Here is an 18,952-nt window from a genome sequence, read left to right on the forward strand (position 1 = left end):
GACCGCTCGTTTATCACCAGACACCACACCGGATCACAATCAAACTTGGGTTTCCGATCCCCGAAATAACGACGCCAATAAACATTTTGAGCTTACGCTTATCTGGCCCATAACAATCAAATAAACCACCTCGGTTGTAGATACGAATTAAATAGTAGGTAGGTATGATTCCATTCACCAGCTAACTCTACATTGAAAATCTACATTGAAAAGTTAAAACATGAAAATGAAAAAGCTCGAGAGTACAGAAATAAAATAATTCGACTTGAAGGCAATTTTTAGCATTAGGAGTCAAGTAAAATTAAGTAAAGATATACCTACAGAAGCGTATAGTAAAGGTATTTCAAGAAGACCGTCATTTTCCTATACCAAATGCTGCGACTCCTGAAAGCTGAAGTAGCGTTTGTGAATTGTTTGTATTATAGAGTGGAGGTTCGGGGGCGCGCGGGCGTGGGGCGCGGGGCGGGGGCGGCGACACGCATTGCCTTCAGTATCGCGGAGGCTGCGGCGCACTCCGCCGCCCGCCCTAGCGTTTCACCGCCCGCCCTCACTAAACATTTCTTCTATACAAATAAATCATTCAGCTGTAACCTTCCTTTGACACTTTTTGCATTTTATGGACGAAGTTATTAAATGCAGACATTTTTTAATACAGTGATTTGGAAATCTTGGAAGGAACGAGAAAAGAAAACAAGATAATAGAATTTGTTTTTCCGGAATAGAATAAACTGGAAGCTATCAATTCATTATTAAATTTACGTGTCTTTTATAACTTTTATTAAGAGTAGTGAATGAAACGCTGCGGCATTAACTTACGTAAGTAAGTATATCTTTGTTTATATTATTTTTAGGTAACAGTAAGATCTAGAATTGAGAAGGCTATGTTATTTTTATTTACTACACGGACATAACCACTATGTTTTGTTTATAGATGATATCACCAGTTACAAAAAAAATATGCAAACGTTTGATGAAAGTGGAGTTTATCGGAGGTCTGTGCTCTCGAAGTGAAGAGGGTCACCTCTCGAGCCGAGCACCCTAGCCGCCGTCCAATTACAGACGTGGATATTTCAGACAAGGGCTATTCCGATAGCCACTGCCATATCTCCGATAGTACGCTATCTGTCTGACAACGGTAACCGTTGTAGTAAGAAGAGAGGATATTTTTGTTGAACCTGTGCCAAACTAATTAAGTTATTCTATGATGCAGCTGTAGATAATATTCCAAACGTAAATAAGCTTGAGAAAAAAAACAAAGGTAAGAACAAAGATGGCTTACGCTAAAATACTAGAGATGCATTTAGTGCGAGCGATGTTGATGATGTCACTAGTGGGCCTGTGCGTGCCGGCGTCGACGAATGCTCCCGCGGTCGTCATGAAAACCCTTACTTATTCAAGCTCTACAACTCCCCAAACGCCGGTTCCCACTGAGCCCTCAAGTGTAAAGCTATTAGCGAAAAATGCAACATCTTCAACTCCGTTGCCGACTACAAAGGAAAACGCTGGCACAACAAAGAGAGCGTATATAAGCACTGAGAGTGCAGCGACAGCGACTGCGAGCTATTTCAAGAAATACCCGAGTTCAAAGGGCCAAGTGAAAAGCGCAAGCCGGGGCAAGTCGAACACGAGCGGAGGCGTCGCGGCGGCGGCGGCGGCGGCGGCCAGGCCCGCGCAGCGCCCCGGGGACGTAGATTGCGATCTGCCCGTGCTCCCGAGGGACTCCAGACTGTGGAGAGGAAATGAAACGCACGAACTGAGGCTCCCCGTCACAGTAAGTGTTCTTCAGAACTTTAAAGTTTCAGCAAAAGCTTCGCTTGATGACCTCGTTAGATAACTTTCAGCTTGGAGCTAAATTAAATAGAAGTTACTTGTTTCGCTCCGCTTAATTTAACGAGGTCGGCCAAAGTACGTACGGTGGTGTGGGCTCATTATACGTCCTGAATGAAAACCGGGCGTGAACAGGGTAGGGCAGCTAGGGGATAAGTGTCGACCCACTGTAACAAAATAAGGCCAGCATTTCACATGAGCTTAGTATTTATATTATGAATCAAAACTTAGTTCATAATAAATCTGAATAATTTACTGTGGCATCAATAAATAATTACTCAATTATTCGTTACCTATATTCAAACATTGAATAGTTGTTTAGTGCGAAGACCACGTGGTATGTAATATGAATATCTATAGATTATTAAAAGCTTTAGAGATTTAGATAACTATACTAAGCAAAGTAAAGCTCCTCTAAGTTCGAGACAATACCCTGAATTGTCTCCACTCCTCGCTTCTCTTGTTTCGCAATAATTTTGTTCGTGCAACTTTGATCGTGTCGAGGTCAAATACATAAACCATAAATCGCCTTAGTGCGCAGACAAAAAGAAAAAGCTTTTTTGCTTCAGAGGTTGAGGAGACTCCTTGAGATCTATTCATTACTTCAGTTAAGGCAAACGTTTGTTCTGGTTTATTTATACGATGTGGAGTGCCTATCAAGGCGACATTATTGTGTTTGAAGAGCCCTCAGAAGGTTTTATGTCAGTACTTTTTAGGCTTTATTTTATTAGGAACGTCTATATTTATTTAATTTAGAACTTTATGCTGATATAGGTATTTGTACGGGTACGACTAATTTAACTTTTATGAACATAATAACTAAATAAATATAATTTTAGATACTTATTTAAAACGCATATGACCATACCTAAATCTATTGTGTATATTAGATGATATTAGTAAACAAACTATAAGTATGTAATTATTTATTACTTATTTAAATTTATTTTATTTAATACCTAAATGAGGTAAACAAACTCTACAACAATTGGCAGACATTAAAAGGGAGTCGCCGCAGCGTTAAAACACTTCCTTCCAGCCACACTACCAGCCTATTATCCATTTACATTCATAATGCATCGTAATGTGCCCGCTAATCTGAGCCACCGCGCTTTTATGGACACATAATAGTGGCACGCCCGTGCGGGGCGACATACTTCGCGGCTTATTTCGTTTTTTTCTTGTGAGTAATGTTGTTTGTTTGTGGCGCGGGTGGCGGAGGAGTGCGGCGGCGGGGGCGGGGGCGCGGGGGACGAGGAGTGTCCCCCCGCCGTGGTGTCCTGGGAGGGGGCCGCGGACATCCAGAGCGGGGACATCCTCATCGTGCGCATCGCCGACGCCCTGCTGCAGCAGCTCGGCCGCGACTCCACCAACAAAACCATGGAGGCCAATGTCACACACGCCGACGGTGAAAGGTGAGAATCGATCTATAAACAGCACAGGTAGAATGCAGGTAATTGCGCTAAGCCTCATGAATTATTCAGCCGTCATTGACGGGTTCGCTACTTTATTGAATAATTTAACGCCATGAAATAGCCTGAAGTGCCGCCGTTTACAGCTTTAACCTACTGTGGAGCTTTGATTTCACGGTCATGTTTAATATGCATGGAACCCAGCACATGCACAACACCAAGCGATAGAAGACGATCTTAAAAACAATGTTTATGTTACATTGCGCGATTGCTCGGTATCAGGATGCACCACTCGCCACCGCAGCCGGCAGTGTACCAGGTGACGCGGCTGGGCCACGAGCACTGCGACGTGACGGACGGCATGCTGTTGGACATCACGCCGCTGCACGACGCCGCCGCCAAGGTCATCACCCTGTACGACAAGGACTTCAATGAGGGCGTCAACTTGTTCATAGGTATTTTCTGCTTATACACTACACACACTGTGGTATATTCTTTGCTGAGCTGCTGAAATGGGTTACTTGATCAGAATGAAAAAATATCTTACTTTTGCAATATACCAATGGTATACAAGTGGTATTAATTGTCATAATTTATTTTCCACATAAAAGGAAGCATCTTTATTATTTTCTACCTTCCCGAAAGGTATATACCATTCACTGGCTAATCAAGACACTCACGTATTAAAAACTTAAATTTAATTAAAGCATGGGTTTTTGATTAACGGTATAAACCCACTCAAATTACCACTTCAAACCAATTTCGAGCAACACTTAAGTGTGTTTATTAGGCCCGGGCGTATCTATTCGAAAACGCAAGAGGGAAAATTCACGGTGGAAAGCCAACTTGGCATAAATTAAAGGAGGAGCTACGTAACACCTTGATGTATTTTTTACGGGAAAAGTTGCTATTTCCGCTTATATTTAAGTTAACGTTAGATATGACGAGCTAACATGAGATGCTTTGAGAGTTTGAGAGGGTGGGGAACAAAAGTGGAAAAAGCAGCGTCAGTGAATGCTTTTGCTTTTATCCTTACGAACAATAGTTTCGAGTGGAGTATCCGCATACTAGATGTTTACACATTAGCTTTTTATGCGTTGAGCATTTTCATGTGGAATAGAGCAGAGGTTTAGGTATTCTTGTTTTTTATGAAAATTCTTTCATAGAAATGTGCGTCAAGAGTCAAAGCAGTTTGGATTATGAATTATCGTACTCGTATTTAAAAGCGTAATTTTGTGAAAATATAATTTATAGGTACTTATACGATCATGAAGGAAAGTGTTGTGTAGTCTATCAACGGTTTGTTCTTTGTTTTGTATTGTTAAATAAATGTGAGGTGTTTCTCGTGATATCGTTTTATGGCTCGCGCGACGCTCGCGTGTCGATTGTCATCGCGGCTATAAACCGTGTTTACTTTACAGTTGTATCCGAGAGCTGGGGGTCGCAGTGTGTGCGGCTGAAGGTAACTGTGAAGTCGGACAACTGCGGGGACTCTCAGGACTGCTCCGGGAAGGGAGTCTGCTACACAAATGTGTCTATGGTACGAATACTTTTGCATGAACAGGGTTAAAAAAGGGTAGGTACAGTCAGTAAGCCGAAAGACCCAAGTGACCCAAGTGGTAATTTCAAACAACTTTCGTTTCAGGACTTTTGAAAAGTCGCATTGTTTTGCTAATTAATCATTTATGTAACGTGAAGTAATTTCGTAATGTATCTCTATTCTCTGGAATCCTGAGAATTCCATAATCTAAAAGCACTCATCATAATTAAGCCATATCAATCTTGGTAATCCCCAGGAAAACCCAATTCCCTAGTCCGCAAATTTCAATCTGTGTTTACCCTACTTACTTTCTAACAAGGCGCCCTATTTAAGTTGTTTCTATTATTTTTTTTCTCTGTTTATTTTCGTCATTTTTCTACTAGGTCTCTTTCTAAGCTCATCAGTGACACAATAGAGCTGGTCTTGGATTGGTTACCGTGGTGAAAAGATTAGTCATCAGCATCAGTTGCACATTTGATGCATTGAGGCTTCTTTCATACCACAAACATAACCAAAAGACAATAATCACTGCACGACATGACCCTCCTCCAAGACTGAAGGGTTATTGCCATAATCTCCACGCTTCACAGGCGGGTTGGAGATACCCGAAACATATTATTATGGTCTGTATAATATCCTCAACACACAGGAAGGTTACGAGTGCGAGTGCTGCGCGGGAGCGTCCGGGCCGCACTGCGAGGAGCGCGCGGCGTGCGAGCCCTCGCCCTGCCTCAACAACGGCATCTGCGTCGACCTCACCCAGCCGCTCAACGGAGCCAACTACCACTGCCTGTGCCCTTACGGTATGTAGTTATATAACCACAGAAAGGGTACAGAGAAACCTGACCCCTCTCAGAAGCATTATCACTATAAGATGTGGGTCAGGTTTCTCTGCAAATGGCCGTACGAGTGCAAGTGTTGCGCGGGTGCGTCCGGGCCGCACTGCGAGGAGCGCGCGGCGTGCGAGCCCTCGCCCTGCCTCAACAACGGCATCTGCGTCGACCTCACGCAGCCGCTCAACGGGGCCAACTACCACTGCCTCTGTCCTTACGGTATGTAGTTAAGTAAACACAGGAAGGGTTCAGTAAGGGGCCTGACGCCTGACCCCTCTGAGAAGCATTTATTAGTATGAGAGGTGGGTCAGGTTTCTTTATACATGACCGTACACACTGCGAGGAGAGCGCCGCGTGCGAGCCCTTGCCCTGCCTCAACAACGGCATCTGCGTCGACCTCACCCAGAAGCTCAACGGCGCCAACTACCACTGCCTCTGTCCTTACGGTATGTAGTTAGTTAAAGTCTAATCCTAACTTCCTGAAAGTAACTGTGTCTGTCTGTCTGTCTGTCTGTTACTCTTTCACGCCAAAACTACTGGACCGATTTGAATGAAATTTGGTATACATATGGTCTAGACCCTGAGAAAGAACATAGGCTATTTTTTATTCCGGAATTCCCACGGGAATACTTTTTAAGGGAAGCACGCGGGAACAGCTAGTACAATATATTCCTGACCCGAAAGCTCATTAAAGTGGGGTATCCGGCCCTGGCAATTAGGAAACTAATGGTTTAATTCTATGATTGTCCGTCCTTATAGCAAAAGCACCGATAAAAGGTGATAAAGAATATAAGTGTAGTGTATTAAATATAATATTATGTCTGTCTTATATAATAGTGTACGTTAATATATACGAGCACAATTTTATTAAATGAGGTGGTAGAGTACCAGCGTGGATATCATCATTTGAACATGTGGATGTGGTTTGGAAAATGTGAGATAAAATATGATGTTACATCCCCATGTGCGGAAAATTAATTTCGTTCAGTCAGTTTGATTGGATCGCGTTTCGGTCCATTTAACGGTGCATTGTAGTATGATGGAACGGTTCATTTGTTATGTGATTATCTCCAACACCGATATAGGAAGTATATGAATCGAACCGCTTGCAGCAGTTTAGGTATGCAAACTGAATCGTTCAGCCTATTACATCATGTGCGAATAAATTCTTGCCAATTTCCACAATCTGCAATGCGTAACGTTAGCTAACATTATATCTATTCATGAAGTTTATTATGTATGTTTACTTCATAATTATTATAACAAACATTACGATACCTTACGTAGGTAAACAATAAAAAGTAAGATACTGTACTGAATGCTCATTTAACACCTACCTAAATGCTCAACACCTGCCTAATTTCCCAAGAGAATCGTGACCATACATTGACCGTCGCAAGTATTTCCCACCAGGGTTCACTGGAAGAAAGTGCGAGAAGGACCCCTGCTCGTCGGGGCCCTGCGTGAACGGGGGCTCGTGCATGAGCATGGCCATGAACGGGTCGACGACGTTCCACTGCGCATGCGCGGAGGGATGGACGGGCGCGCACTGCCAGCTGCCGGCGCGCGGCGGCGCCTGCGCAGACAACCCCTGCGTCAACGGCATCTGTGTTGAGCAGCTAGATGCTGATGTGATTGGACCGCCGTATCGCTGCTTCTGTCGCCCAGGTTAGTGATACGTTGTTCTAGAGTTGTGCTATCTCATTCTGGTCATTGCTATTTACATTTTTCAGGGTTCATAGCTTTATGATGAGTTTATTTAGGTAGCACAGTATTCTCCGATATTTGTATCTAGATCTCAGGTTACCTGGAGTCACGGTAACGTGCAATGTTAAAGGGCTGTAATTCATAAGGTATAGTATAACAAGTACGAGACCTTATTTATGTAAGCATTTTGAAATTAAATAGCGAGAGTTACAAACTATCCCCCTTATTCATAGAGAAGTTACAGAACGTTTTAACTAATAAACTGTTTTGTCCCTCTCCGACAAAGTACAATTTGTTCTTTGACAGAGAGGGACAAAACAGTTTATTAGTTAAAACGTATTGTAACTTTTCTATGAATAAGGGGGTAAGTCTATAAATAGTAAACTAAAAGGGCTCGTTAACTGCTACGGTTACTTACAACAGTTACGAAAGTTTCCACGTTAAGTATTTCAGTGGAAACTGCGATAAAACGCTTTAAACTTAGCCGATTTATTTGTGGTTAATCGTGCTTTGTATATATTTGGCGAACACATTTACGCGGGTGATTTATTCGCGGTAGTTCTGGAAGTTTGCCCGGCGGTAGACGCGCCGCGGCCCTCCCCTTATCTACATCTCGCCCAAGATGACCTAATTGTTGTGAAAGATTTACTACAATTCTACTTTCTTGAAGACGGTACCTCTGAATGGGAATGAATTCTTATAAATCGCTTTCGGTCTCAATTATTAGCTTTATATAATTTTACTCACCCGTTATAATACAGAATATGGAGCATACGTTTTAGATTTACCTACCATATAACTTTTACTTTTTTATTTAACTTATGTTGGTTATACTAATCTAGTTTCAAAATATAACTTTTTTCATGGAATTTTATACCCCAGAAAAAAAAACACTCATACGTAAACTTTCTTTTTATTTGAATGAGGAAGGACAAAATTATTTTCTTGATTTATTTGTTTTCTCCGTTTTCAAGGGATAATCTCCCCCCACCGTGGCAACTGCGTCATCTCCCGCTGAAAACTCGTTCTGTTTCTGAAAGCTTTTTCATTTCACACTTGATATTTTTTTCTCCGCGTGTCAATAAAGTTAAGCCCTTCCGCACACTTTTTGCGAGGGTTTCCCTAAAATTAGACTTGATATAACATTTCTATGTTTATACCCCGCATATTGCACTTGTATTATTCAAACAAATTAGGCAAAAGCAGCGTGGTTGTATTTTTCTTCTTGAATAACAATTTTATTATTCTGAATATATTATTATTAGGTTTCTGCATGGTTTCTACGCTGTGGGATTTTTGTGGTAAATTCACATGCTTGTGGTCCTATGCCAAAATTATAACAAAATTGAGTAATAAGTTAATAAGGGCTGGTTATGTAAATATGACCTTTATAATATTATACTAATGAAGGGAAATTAGTTAAAGTAGGTACCAAGGTAATTGCGTATCTTCATACTTATCGTATATGAAAACGTTCTAATGCTAGAGAAGGTAAATAATCTGAAAATTATGAAAATTCGGAGTAAAGCCATAAAGATTTATCTTCAGATTCTTCAGTCATAACGTAACAGGACGTAGCTATGAAAAAAAAAACGAAATAAAAAAAAGAGTGATTTTATTTGATAAGTCAACGCCGTTAGAGCATAGAGCAGAATGAATAATAAATTCTGTGCCAACAAATAAGCATTGATCGGTTTCGCTGTGCCACAGCTTGTCGCGTTGCGGAGCTTTCACAGCTTTCCTTTATTTTACTGTCTGCGAATATGAATACATAATAACGTTGCTGATATCTTTCATTCAATGCTATAAACAAATAAAGCGGTACTTAAATATCTAGATAAAGACATAAAGTCACCGCTGCGGTTTCTAAGCACGATTACTTTATTAAGTAGGTAGGTACTTACTCTGTTATTTATGTAAATATCAATAGTACTCGTATTTATATAAGTGACTATAGGTACTTTCGTTAGGAGAATGATTTATTTCAAGCGATAATCATTTTATTATACTAACTTACATACTGATACCAAAATTATGTTTCTATTTCGTCCTTAACTATAACAATATGTGTAGGTAGGTATTTACGTAAGCTACGAAACTTGTGTACAACCTGCTGGGTTTTGTCCAGAGGCGTTTACAAACGAGCAAACTTCGAAATTGGAAAACTACATGCGTAAGATCATCTCTAGAGAGTAGGTACATCTACGTAGGTATGGCGTTCTTTACCTAATGTTCAAAATGAATTCAAATTGGCAACAATGCCTAGCCAGACCCAATAAGCCGACCATACCACAGATTAAATATTAGTTACAACGTAGGCATCATCTTTTTATTGATTATAATATATTTGGACACGATATTTTAATCAAATCGTAACCCCAGACCGAGTTGTTGTGTCATAATGATAAGCTAGGCTTTCACTCACCAAAATATACAGAAAACGTAGTTTTCTAAACGTGACATTCAGCTATAAGTCTTGCCTACGATGTACGAATTTATACACAATCACCTAGCTAACCCCATATCTTGACCTGGGATCGCTTCGTATCTCACTCAGCCGTCCAGAACGCCTAGCATGGGGCGTAACAAGCACACCGTGCACCGTTCGCACTCGCTCTGAAACCGCGCGAAGTGAACTTTTTTAACGTCTTGGCGTGCACGTCTTGCGCCCCGTGCTAGGCCTTCAGCTAAACCCCAAATGATCCCCAGGCTACACCGGCGACCTCTGCGAGCTGGAGTACAACGAGTGCGAGTCGTCGCCGTGCGCCAACGGGGGCACTTGCACGGACCGCGTGGGAGGGTTCGCCTGTGCGTGCGGCCGCGGATACACCGGACAGACCTGCCAACTGAAGGTAATGTGACGGACAACTGATGATAAACTTTTTTTTTTGTAATATGTAGATGTTTATAGGTATGTGTAGGAATTCTTCTTTACAGGTCCTCCTTTACAAATCAAATAACAAATGGCGCAGGTACTTCTTTACCTTCACCTTACTTATCAATTTAACATAAATCAGCTCACTATGTTTCTTCCTCTAAGGAGTAGATTATCAGTCTTCATTTATGCAGGTTGGGACTTCAGTAGGTTGGCCGCTGAATCTACGGTGGCCTGCGTTTCAGAAACTTACATAAGAATATGTACAGTACAGGTACAACAAAAGACAACCTTTGCAAGGTTTAGTCGCTGAATGCCGACATTCTGTAAGTAATAGTCATTTTCCAGGATGTCGGCATTCAGCGTCGAAGCCCTTTGCAATACCTACGCGGTTGGAACTAAGAAATGCTACATACGGGTTAGAATTAACCTTTGCAGCGTAAGTCTGAACCATACGTAGTAGGCTTGTGTGTAGAGATATATTAAGTAGCTATAGTCAATGTATATATTATTTACACTGTAAACAACAAGCATCCTATCCCATCCATATTAACATTGTTTCATAGAAATAAAATGTCCTATACAAACAGTAAAAGGTAACTCCCGAAGGACGCATCCTCTCGTAAAGGTCATGACACGAATGACCCCAACTAACCGGATTTAAAACGGATCATTGAACTGTTTATTTTATAGTCCGACGAATGTTAGAGAAATGTACAGCTAGACAGGAAAATTCAGGTATTTTCCACACAGAAACAAAGGGAAAATGGGAGATCGTGGATCTTTATTGTCATTCTAAAATTGTTTGTCGTCTGCAGCCCGCGTTATGCGGAGCGCGTCGAAGTAAAATTCCAAAGGGTTAGGATTGGCTGGTGTTATGAATTAGCATAAATTGATTGGTCGTCAGGTGGACCTGTGCAGTCCGAGCCCCTGCCCTGACCACCGGCTATGCGTTGACCGCGGCAACCGCGCGAGCGTGGCTTGCGTGTAATAAAAGTTTTAACTTTGCAACGAAACCGGCATAATAAGCTATTTTGTAATTTAGAGTAAGTTTTGTTTAATTGCAATGAGAAGCGTTCTCTATCCTTACATTTCTGTTTCATTCAAGAAGCCAAATGAAAGTTTCAATGCAATATAGGTACCCAGGAACATCCGTGCTGGCAGGATTCTAAAACAATATCCCGTGCGTAACTCGTCGAGCGCGGGTGTGTGTTTTTGACACAGGCAGGGGATTGGCTGGCGTTATGACTGAGCATGCACTGATTGGTCGCCAGGTGGACCTGTGCAGTCCGAGCCCGTGCCCCGAGCACCGGCTGTGCGTGGACCGCGGCAACCGCGCGAGCGTGGCTTGCGATTAATAAAAGCTGTTTCGTTAAAGTAGTCAAATGAAAGTTTCAATGCAACATAGGTACCTAGGAACATCCGTGCTGGCAGGATACTAAAACAATATCCCGTGCGTAACTCGTTGAGCGCGCGTGTGTTTTTTAAGTCACAGGCTTTTTAAAGGATTGTGATTGGCTGGCGTTATGAATTAGCATAAATTGATTGGTCGTCAGGTGGACCTGTGCAGTCCGAGCCCGTGCCCCGAGCACCGCCTGTGCGTGGACCGCGGCAACCGCGTGGCCTGCGAGTGTCCGCGCGGGTTCGCCGGCGAGGAGTGCACCGTGCCCACCAGACCTGTACGTGTACGTGGCTTCGCAAGCTAGTTATTTTTTGACATATTTTGCGCACTTTCTTTTTTTATAATTTGCACATTATGGGAAAAAGACGCTCGTGCGTGTCGTGGGAAAAAAATTATTACCTTGACGACGGTATGTTAAGTATACCGGAATATTTAGTTACAATTAATAATTTCTACTAGAGGTTTTTTTTAATTAAATCCATATTTAGTCTAAAATTTTGTGCTTACACCCACTGTTGGTATTTCTATATAAGTAATGTTCCTTTTTACTAAAAGCATTTCATACAACACTTTACCTACCCATCTCTTTCTATAGCGACTAAAATAAATAACAAAAAACAAAGTTTGTGTTGCTATTTTAATATTCCTTTCATATTTGGCTACAAGCTACATCGCTGAAGCATTTTCCAATTAACGCGGCGCGATGGCTTTACTGCGCCCATGGGGGACTTCCGTTCTGTTTATTTCACTTCCAGCCGCCCGAGCCAGGTACACTGACCTATTAATATGACCAAATCCAATAAACAATGATTGGATTGTTTCAAACGAGCGAAATGGACAAATAATGGAATTCCCCGTGGAGTGACATTCTGCTAACATTTGCTGCTGAATTTAATGGAGTTAGCGAAGTTTAACCTAGTTAGTTGTAGTTGAGGTGTACCTTCCGTAGCGAAACAGGGACTGTGGAACTTACTTACATTATGTTTGAGAATATCTAATATTACCATCTGAGTTATACCTCTTTGATGTAACTCTGAATAGTACCTACTCTTATGTCTAGATAAATACATTGTTATGCTAGATTCATCTAAGAGGATTCCAAAAAAAATATTTGTGGAATCCTACTAGCAACAATTCTAGCTGTGTTCCTAACGTAATCAACATACATCGACGTGACGCCCAATTGCCGTACTAGAAGGTGATGCGTATGCTGAAGCAGAGTGGATAGGCAATATTTGTCCTGAAATAAAATAGTTTGTACCTACTATATCGTGTGTGTGTGGCAGGCGTGCGACAACAACCCGTGCGCGCACGGCGGCACGTGCTGGAACGGCGTGGACTCCTTCTACTGCTCCTGCCGCCCCGGCTACACCGGGAAACTGTGTGAAGGTACGTCTGTACTGCTCTCTCCATATACACCTCATCACGTCCCATCACGTCTTCACTGCTGGGGCACGGGTCTCCTTCCAATGAAGGAAAGGTTATAGGTCTAGTCCATGCACATCTGCCCTACCGCAAATGTCTAAATAAATAATCTTTCCTATTCTGCATATAATTTTTTCCCTCTGACTCTGACTCTACAAGCCCCTGAATACCTTATGAAAAATCTGTACTACACCTTTGAACATAGTAATCTGCTCTCCTTATGCCTCGTTTGACTCGACTTGGTGGGACATTCGGAGTACAATCATTAGAAAATGTGATTGACATTGTACTGGCTGAAAGTAAAAAACCTAATACAGCTTAGTTACTTAAAAGCCCATAATAAACTACATATACAAACATTGCAGAAATTAAAACAAGTTACATGGATTCTCTCTCTACCGTTAATACTCAGATACACTCTCGTTTATATCTCCAGAAGACTTCATCCTGGAGACGGTGGTGGGCGGCCCGCCCGCCCCGCACGGCAGCGGGTCGGTGCGCGAGCTGCACCTGCCGCTGGGGCTCTACCACGACCGCCTGCACAACGTGTACATCGCAGTAGGCACCCTCGGAGCCGCGGTCTTTATTGTTGGGGTTGTTGTAAGTATCTGTTTTAGACGTTAAAAAAGTTGATAAGTATAATAAAGTTTTGAATTTGCAGCGTAACCGGCGGATAATAAGTTAACTGTTCTGTAACTTAGTGTAAGTTTTGCTTAATTGCAATGATGCAATGAGAAGTATTCTCTATCCTTAGGCAGCGTTCCCACTACGCCGGACCGGCAGATCTGCCGCGCCGGTAAATCTGCCGGAAGAGCTAGTGGCTGTACAATTTATATGAAGCTATTCACATTATCCCGGGTCCGGCATTTTTGCCGAGCCCGGCATTTCTACCGAACGTTTTGTCACTACGAATTGCCGGTAGAACGACCGGGCCCGGAGTAATGTGAACGGGTTTGTGCCGGTATCTGTCCCCCGCTCGCCCCGCTTATTTTGCCTTCTATTAGGCAGCGTTCCCACTACGCCGGACCGGCAGATCTGCCGCGCCGGTAAATCTGCCGGAAGAGCTAGTGGCTGTACAATTTATATGAAGCTATTCACATTATCCCGGGTCCGGCATTTTTGCCGAGCCCGGCATTTCTACCGAACGTTTTGTCACTACGAATTGCCGGTAGAACGACCGGGCCCGGAGTAATGTGAACGAGTTTGTGCCGGTATCTGTCCCCCGCTCGCCCCGCTCGTGCTCCCCTCGCCCCTGGATGTAAAATGAAAAGCATGGAAAATCTTTCCCGTAAAATAGGGTGTACCCAATGTTTTCTTTTATTTTGCCTTCTATTAAGATACCACCACAACACAACAATTTCGTCGTCCATTGTGCGCGCAGGTCCAAATTCAACTGAGGACTGTCTGAATTTCTTCCGGGATCCGATGTAATGTGAACACTCTGTCCGGTGTCCGGTTTTCGGCAGATCTGCCGGTCCGGCGTAGTGGGAACGCTGCCTTACATTTCTGTTTCATTCAAGTAGCCAAATGAAAGTTTCAATGCAATGTGGAACATCCGTGCTGGCAGGATTCCAAAACAATATCCTGTGCGTAACTCGTCGAGCGCGCGTGGATGTTTTTTAATACACAGGCAGGGTTCCAGCGGTTTATAGCTTTTAAGTAGGTCACCAGCCACTTCCTCGGTATACATTATAAACAAAAGAAATCTAACAACAAACCTTCACACCATTTCCAGGTGACAGCGTGCCACTGCCGCGTGAACAAGACCTACGCTCGCCTGCTGTCCCGCCTGGCGCGCGCGACAGAGGCCGGGCCCCCGCACCACTGGCTGCAGGACAAGCGAGCCCCCCCGCACCACGCCGCCTTCCCCCCCGCCGCCGCCCTCGACACCACCGACATGTACTACACCCTCGACTTCAGCGACAGCCAGAGCTCCCCGCTCATACAATAGCAATCACAGCTCTTGGACTGCCCCGAGGGAGAGCGGTTCAAAATACAGTTCTGAAGAATGTCGGGTCGAGTTAAAAAGCCTGATGTAATGAGCCAAAAGTAAGTCTGTAAGTATGATATAGTCAATATCCTGCCTTTACTACGCTTAGTCCGCGAACCGTAAGATTGTGAAACGATAAAATTATAGAGATGTTGCTCAGTTTTGGGTAGACAGTTTTAGTTTGAAAATGTAACCAAAAGCAATAAAATAGAGCTGTAATAAAGAGTTCAAATTAAGCCAAGATTAGCAGATTAGTTAAGGAACTACTTACTATCCCTTATTGTATCTATGCTCTAAATCTAGCTTCTGAGTATGAAAGAAAATGCAGTAGCAGATTTGTAAACATGAGTATTTCTAGAGTCCTAACCTCAGTTGCGGAAAAGCCTTTCCAAATTAACCATCGGTAAATAAATTGAGCTATAAAAATAGAAAATTTGTAGCATATCTATTAGTTATGTACGTCGTACGATGCTTTAATTTAAATTTTTCGAAATACAAAATACAGTTTTATTACGTACGTACAACTTAGTGCTCAATGTTTCCTTCATACCTAATTGTACCTCTTGATAATTTTGTAATTTCGGAAATAGTTTTTTTTTTAGTTTTTCTCTAAATACTCATATACCTGCGTATGTCCATGAAAATGTGCTTACAATACATGTGATAGTTAGTTTTTTTTAAATCTTTAATGGTCTTTAATGCAAGTGAACTGCTTTTAGTGGTACTGTTTACTTTTCTTGCCGTTAATCATTTTAGTATAATTTATTATTTCATAACATTTTCCTTCCTAAAATTCATTAAATATTTACACTAAAGTGCCTGCTTATACGCAATAAATAAGCCACCAGTTAAACGAGATACAGCTAAACATTTGTGAGTAATTTGATAACGTAAATATTTAGTCATTAATGGATATCTTCAGTAAGTACTTTGAACCTTACTCAAGTTTGTAATCATTAGTTTTATTAATGTTTTATCGTTAACTTGCGTTTGAATTGAATAGATAAATGTTTTAATCTTACCTATTTACATACTCTAGGTACTAAACTAAGTCTAGACTAGAACGTATATTTTAACTCCTTGTTATTTTACTTAAATAGTTCAATTTTATTCAGCTTCTTGTGAACTTTTAGCTTCTATGTGTAAATAAATGTTAAATTGTTGAAGAAATGATTTTATTTAACATCATACCTGTGCAGTGTGCACTCTATAACTCAACTCATGCATAAATTGTATAAAATGCTTAAAGGATGTATTATTGAAAAAAGTGTTAGTTTTGAAGAAAAACATTTTTATTTAGATTATAAACTTTGATAAAAATAATTATATTTATATGACAACTTACAAATATTCATATAAAAGAATAACGTAACATCTATTCAATTTAAAACTTAAGTACAGTAGAATTTGATTACGGGATGTGTTTAACTAGTGTGACTAAACTCTCTACTTTCACACGAGGGAGCGCCTTGCGGGGGCCCGCCGCATCTACCGTCCTCTACCGTCCTCGGCCGGCCTCTAGCGTCCTCGGCCCACCTCTCCCGTCCTCACCCCGCCTCGCGTCACATTGCACATGGTCCTAGCGGGCCTAGCGCGAGGCGCTCCCGCTACATTACTGATTTACGTATCTATTGCTACTGACATTTGTGACTTATGACGAGATTCAGAATCACGAACTAACATCAATGTAAGTAAACATTAAAGCTGCAAATTTATAAAATAATTAAGTACATAAATAAATATTAATACGTATGTATGTAAACGTACTTACAAGTAAAATAATGTTAGAGTCCTTCCACTGCAGTGGGAATAGACTTTGAGCAAAAATGCGATGAGTCTTGAGCTAAATAACTACTAGTGAATTTAAAATAACGAGTGTTAATTTTTAAGATCAATAATGGAAGTAAAATTGCGATTGACGCGGGACATGTCACAACCCAAACGAAGCAAGTACATAATAGAAACAAAACAATACATTATATTATACGTAAAATAGATATAACTTATCTTAGTAATAAAAATTCGATTCCTACCTGCATGTCACGAGACACAAATTATATTAATAAAGAACTATCTGTAAGATCTAAACTAACATATTTAGGTAATTTATTCTAAATTATGTCATAATATGGCAGTTATCCGAACCGTCCTCACTAGCGACGTCTCCACAAACAACTCTTTTTAATGAAAACACAGAACCTGGTTCTGAAATTTGGAAGATTAATCGGTGGAAAAACTTAACAATACATTACAAAATTTACCGATTGATCAGATTGGTCAGTTGCATGACGTCACGTGCTCCGCCACACAACTGAACCTCTTCATACAATTAACTGTTTTTAAACTGAAGAATACATAGAGCATGTTGTTTAACGTTTATTCTCTTACATTTACAATAAGTCTTGGACACAAATACTTTTCTTAATCTAATTTTGCTGTCATGGCCCGATAACTTACGTATCGTACTTGATTTAAGTCTAATAACAAAATCTATTATCAATAATTATCTTAAATTACAGACAAACCACTCCCATCAATGAATGTCGACCAAATGGTCTCGGCGTTGTGACTATATTACGATGACTATTATGCAGTAAAGGTAGGTTATATTTTGCATAACTGCGACTCAGTATCTTATTTGAAATTGTAATTGGTATGTACCTATCCTTTGCTTCCACACTTAACCGATTCAAAATATGTTTTGCTGTCGCCCTAAATTATTAGTCACACTTAGAAACTGGAAATATTGTGGGTTGGAAAACATAATAAGTAGATATGTAAGTATTATGTTTTTGGAAGCAAATTATGAAATTCATTAGATCAGAATAAAAATGAAATTTACTAAAGAACGAATTGAGCTGCTTATGAGGCGAACTTACTTGTAAAAACTTAACAAAGTGGATGGCATTTAATTTGACTTAACTCACTTATGAATAATGATTAATATCTAGATAAAATAACATATTATTATGACGAAGGCACTTCATGCTTTATATTCACGCGTAGATGCAATATCTACAAAATTATTTTGTGACAAGAATCTCTTACTTTATTCATCATGGCAAGATTTAAAGGTACCTGTTGGAATGTTAACTACACCTAGTATGATAACCGAGTGAATGGCACAACACGTTGAAGATACAGCAACAGACAACAGCCAACACTTCCATCACAGCTCGGAGACGATCATCAATGCAACTATATACTGGTAGCTACATTCATCATTGTCACCTACAGCTGTAATTAATCAAAGGCACTATAATTATATACAAAATCGGTCCCACTTGGCTTTTCACTGTAAACTAATTGTGACACATTTTGTGAAGAGAAGTTACGGTGATGTACAGCTTAAAAGTAAATTTCAATCTGAGATCGACACTTTTGAGACAATTTTTATCCCATATTATTTTATAGATAAATATTTTTCGTAATTTTATATTAAGTAAATTGAAGGATTGATTTTGTTCATTGTCCATTTATAAGTAGTGTTAACTGTGAGGTTTCCAGCAGTGTAACTGTCAGGGCCGGCTCGGCGGCTGGTGTCGGGGGCGCGCGGCGGGGGCGCCAAGCGGCGGGGGCGGCTAGCCGGGGCGCGCGCTAGTGCTCCAGGGGCAGCTCCACGAAGGTGATGTCGTAGAGCGGCTCGTCGTCGCTGGCGCCCGCCGGCCGCACCTCCAGCAGGAACAAGTCTTCGTTGCAATAATACGCCAACATCTCATCGTCAATTTTGGCCGTAATCCTGTCAACACATAGCAATTGTTATAGCAAACCCTAATTTAGTTTAAGACGTTTGGTAAAATTAATCAAATATTTTGAGATTTAATATTATGTTTCTTAAAGTTTTACGTTTATGGATAATGTTAATAGGATATTGCTGTAGTTACTAGTTATAAACACCTCTGTAAATTATGCAAGTGTGTAAGGGTAGGGGTGTAAGTGCC

General features: G+C 41.1%; 2 protein-coding genes across 5 annotated transcripts in view; one reads left to right on the forward strand and one right to left on the reverse strand.

Annotated features, from left to right (window-relative positions):
* Window positions 1-501: 501 nt before the first annotated feature.
* Window positions 502-16,195, forward strand: LOC105389164 (delta and Notch-like epidermal growth factor-related receptor). 2 transcript variants are annotated; one of them, XM_048633302.1, is made up of 12 exons: window positions 502-820; window positions 932-1,771; window positions 3,040-3,242; window positions 3,522-3,694; window positions 4,661-4,779; window positions 5,429-5,582; window positions 7,026-7,280; window positions 10,029-10,171; window positions 11,751-11,879; window positions 12,883-12,985; window positions 13,458-13,621; window positions 14,757-16,195. In XM_048633302.1, exons 2-12 carry the CDS (start codon window positions 1,271-1,273, stop codon window positions 14,970-14,972), a joined length of 2,160 nt encoding a protein of 719 aa, XP_048489259.1. In that variant the 5' UTR covers window positions 502-820; window positions 932-1,270; the 3' UTR covers window positions 14,973-16,195. The 2 variants fall into 2 exon arrangements, with proteins under 2 accessions (XP_048489259.1, XP_048489260.1); XM_048633303.1 differs by having other exon boundaries at window positions 11,751-11,873.
* Window positions 16,196-16,281: 86 nt separating this feature from the next.
* Window positions 16,282-18,952, reverse strand: part of LOC105389190 (protein grainyhead) — a 102,394-nt gene continuing 99,723 nt past the window's right edge. For all 3 annotated transcript variants that reach the window (XM_048633301.1, XM_048633300.1, XM_038113018.2), the window contains one exon: window positions 16,282-18,750. In XM_048633301.1, coding sequence (XP_048489258.1) covers window positions 18,609-18,750 — 142 coding nt within the window. In that variant the 3' untranslated portion in view covers window positions 16,282-18,608. The remainder of the gene's footprint in view (window positions 18,751-18,952) is intronic.

Source organism: Plutella xylostella, chromosome 5 (assembly GCF_932276165.1).
Source record: "Plutella xylostella chromosome 5, ilPluXylo3.1, whole genome shotgun sequence".
Lineage (NCBI taxonomy): Eukaryota > Metazoa > Arthropoda > Insecta > Lepidoptera > Plutellidae > Plutella > Plutella xylostella.

Excerpts from the sequence above, each read along its gene's own strand:
- LOC105389164 (XM_048633302.1), top strand. The coding sequence starts at position 1,271 with ATGGCTTACGCTAAAATACTAGAGATGCATTTAGTGCGAGCGATGTTG. Across the intron at positions 1,772-3,039 it reads AACTGAGGCTCCCCGTCACA|GTGGCGGAGGAGTGCGGCGG; the intron begins GTAAGTGTTCTT and ends TTTGTGGCGCGG. Across the intron at positions 7,281-10,028 it reads TCGCTGCTTCTGTCGCCCAG|GCTACACCGGCGACCTCTGC; the intron begins GTTAGTGATACG and ends AATGATCCCCAG.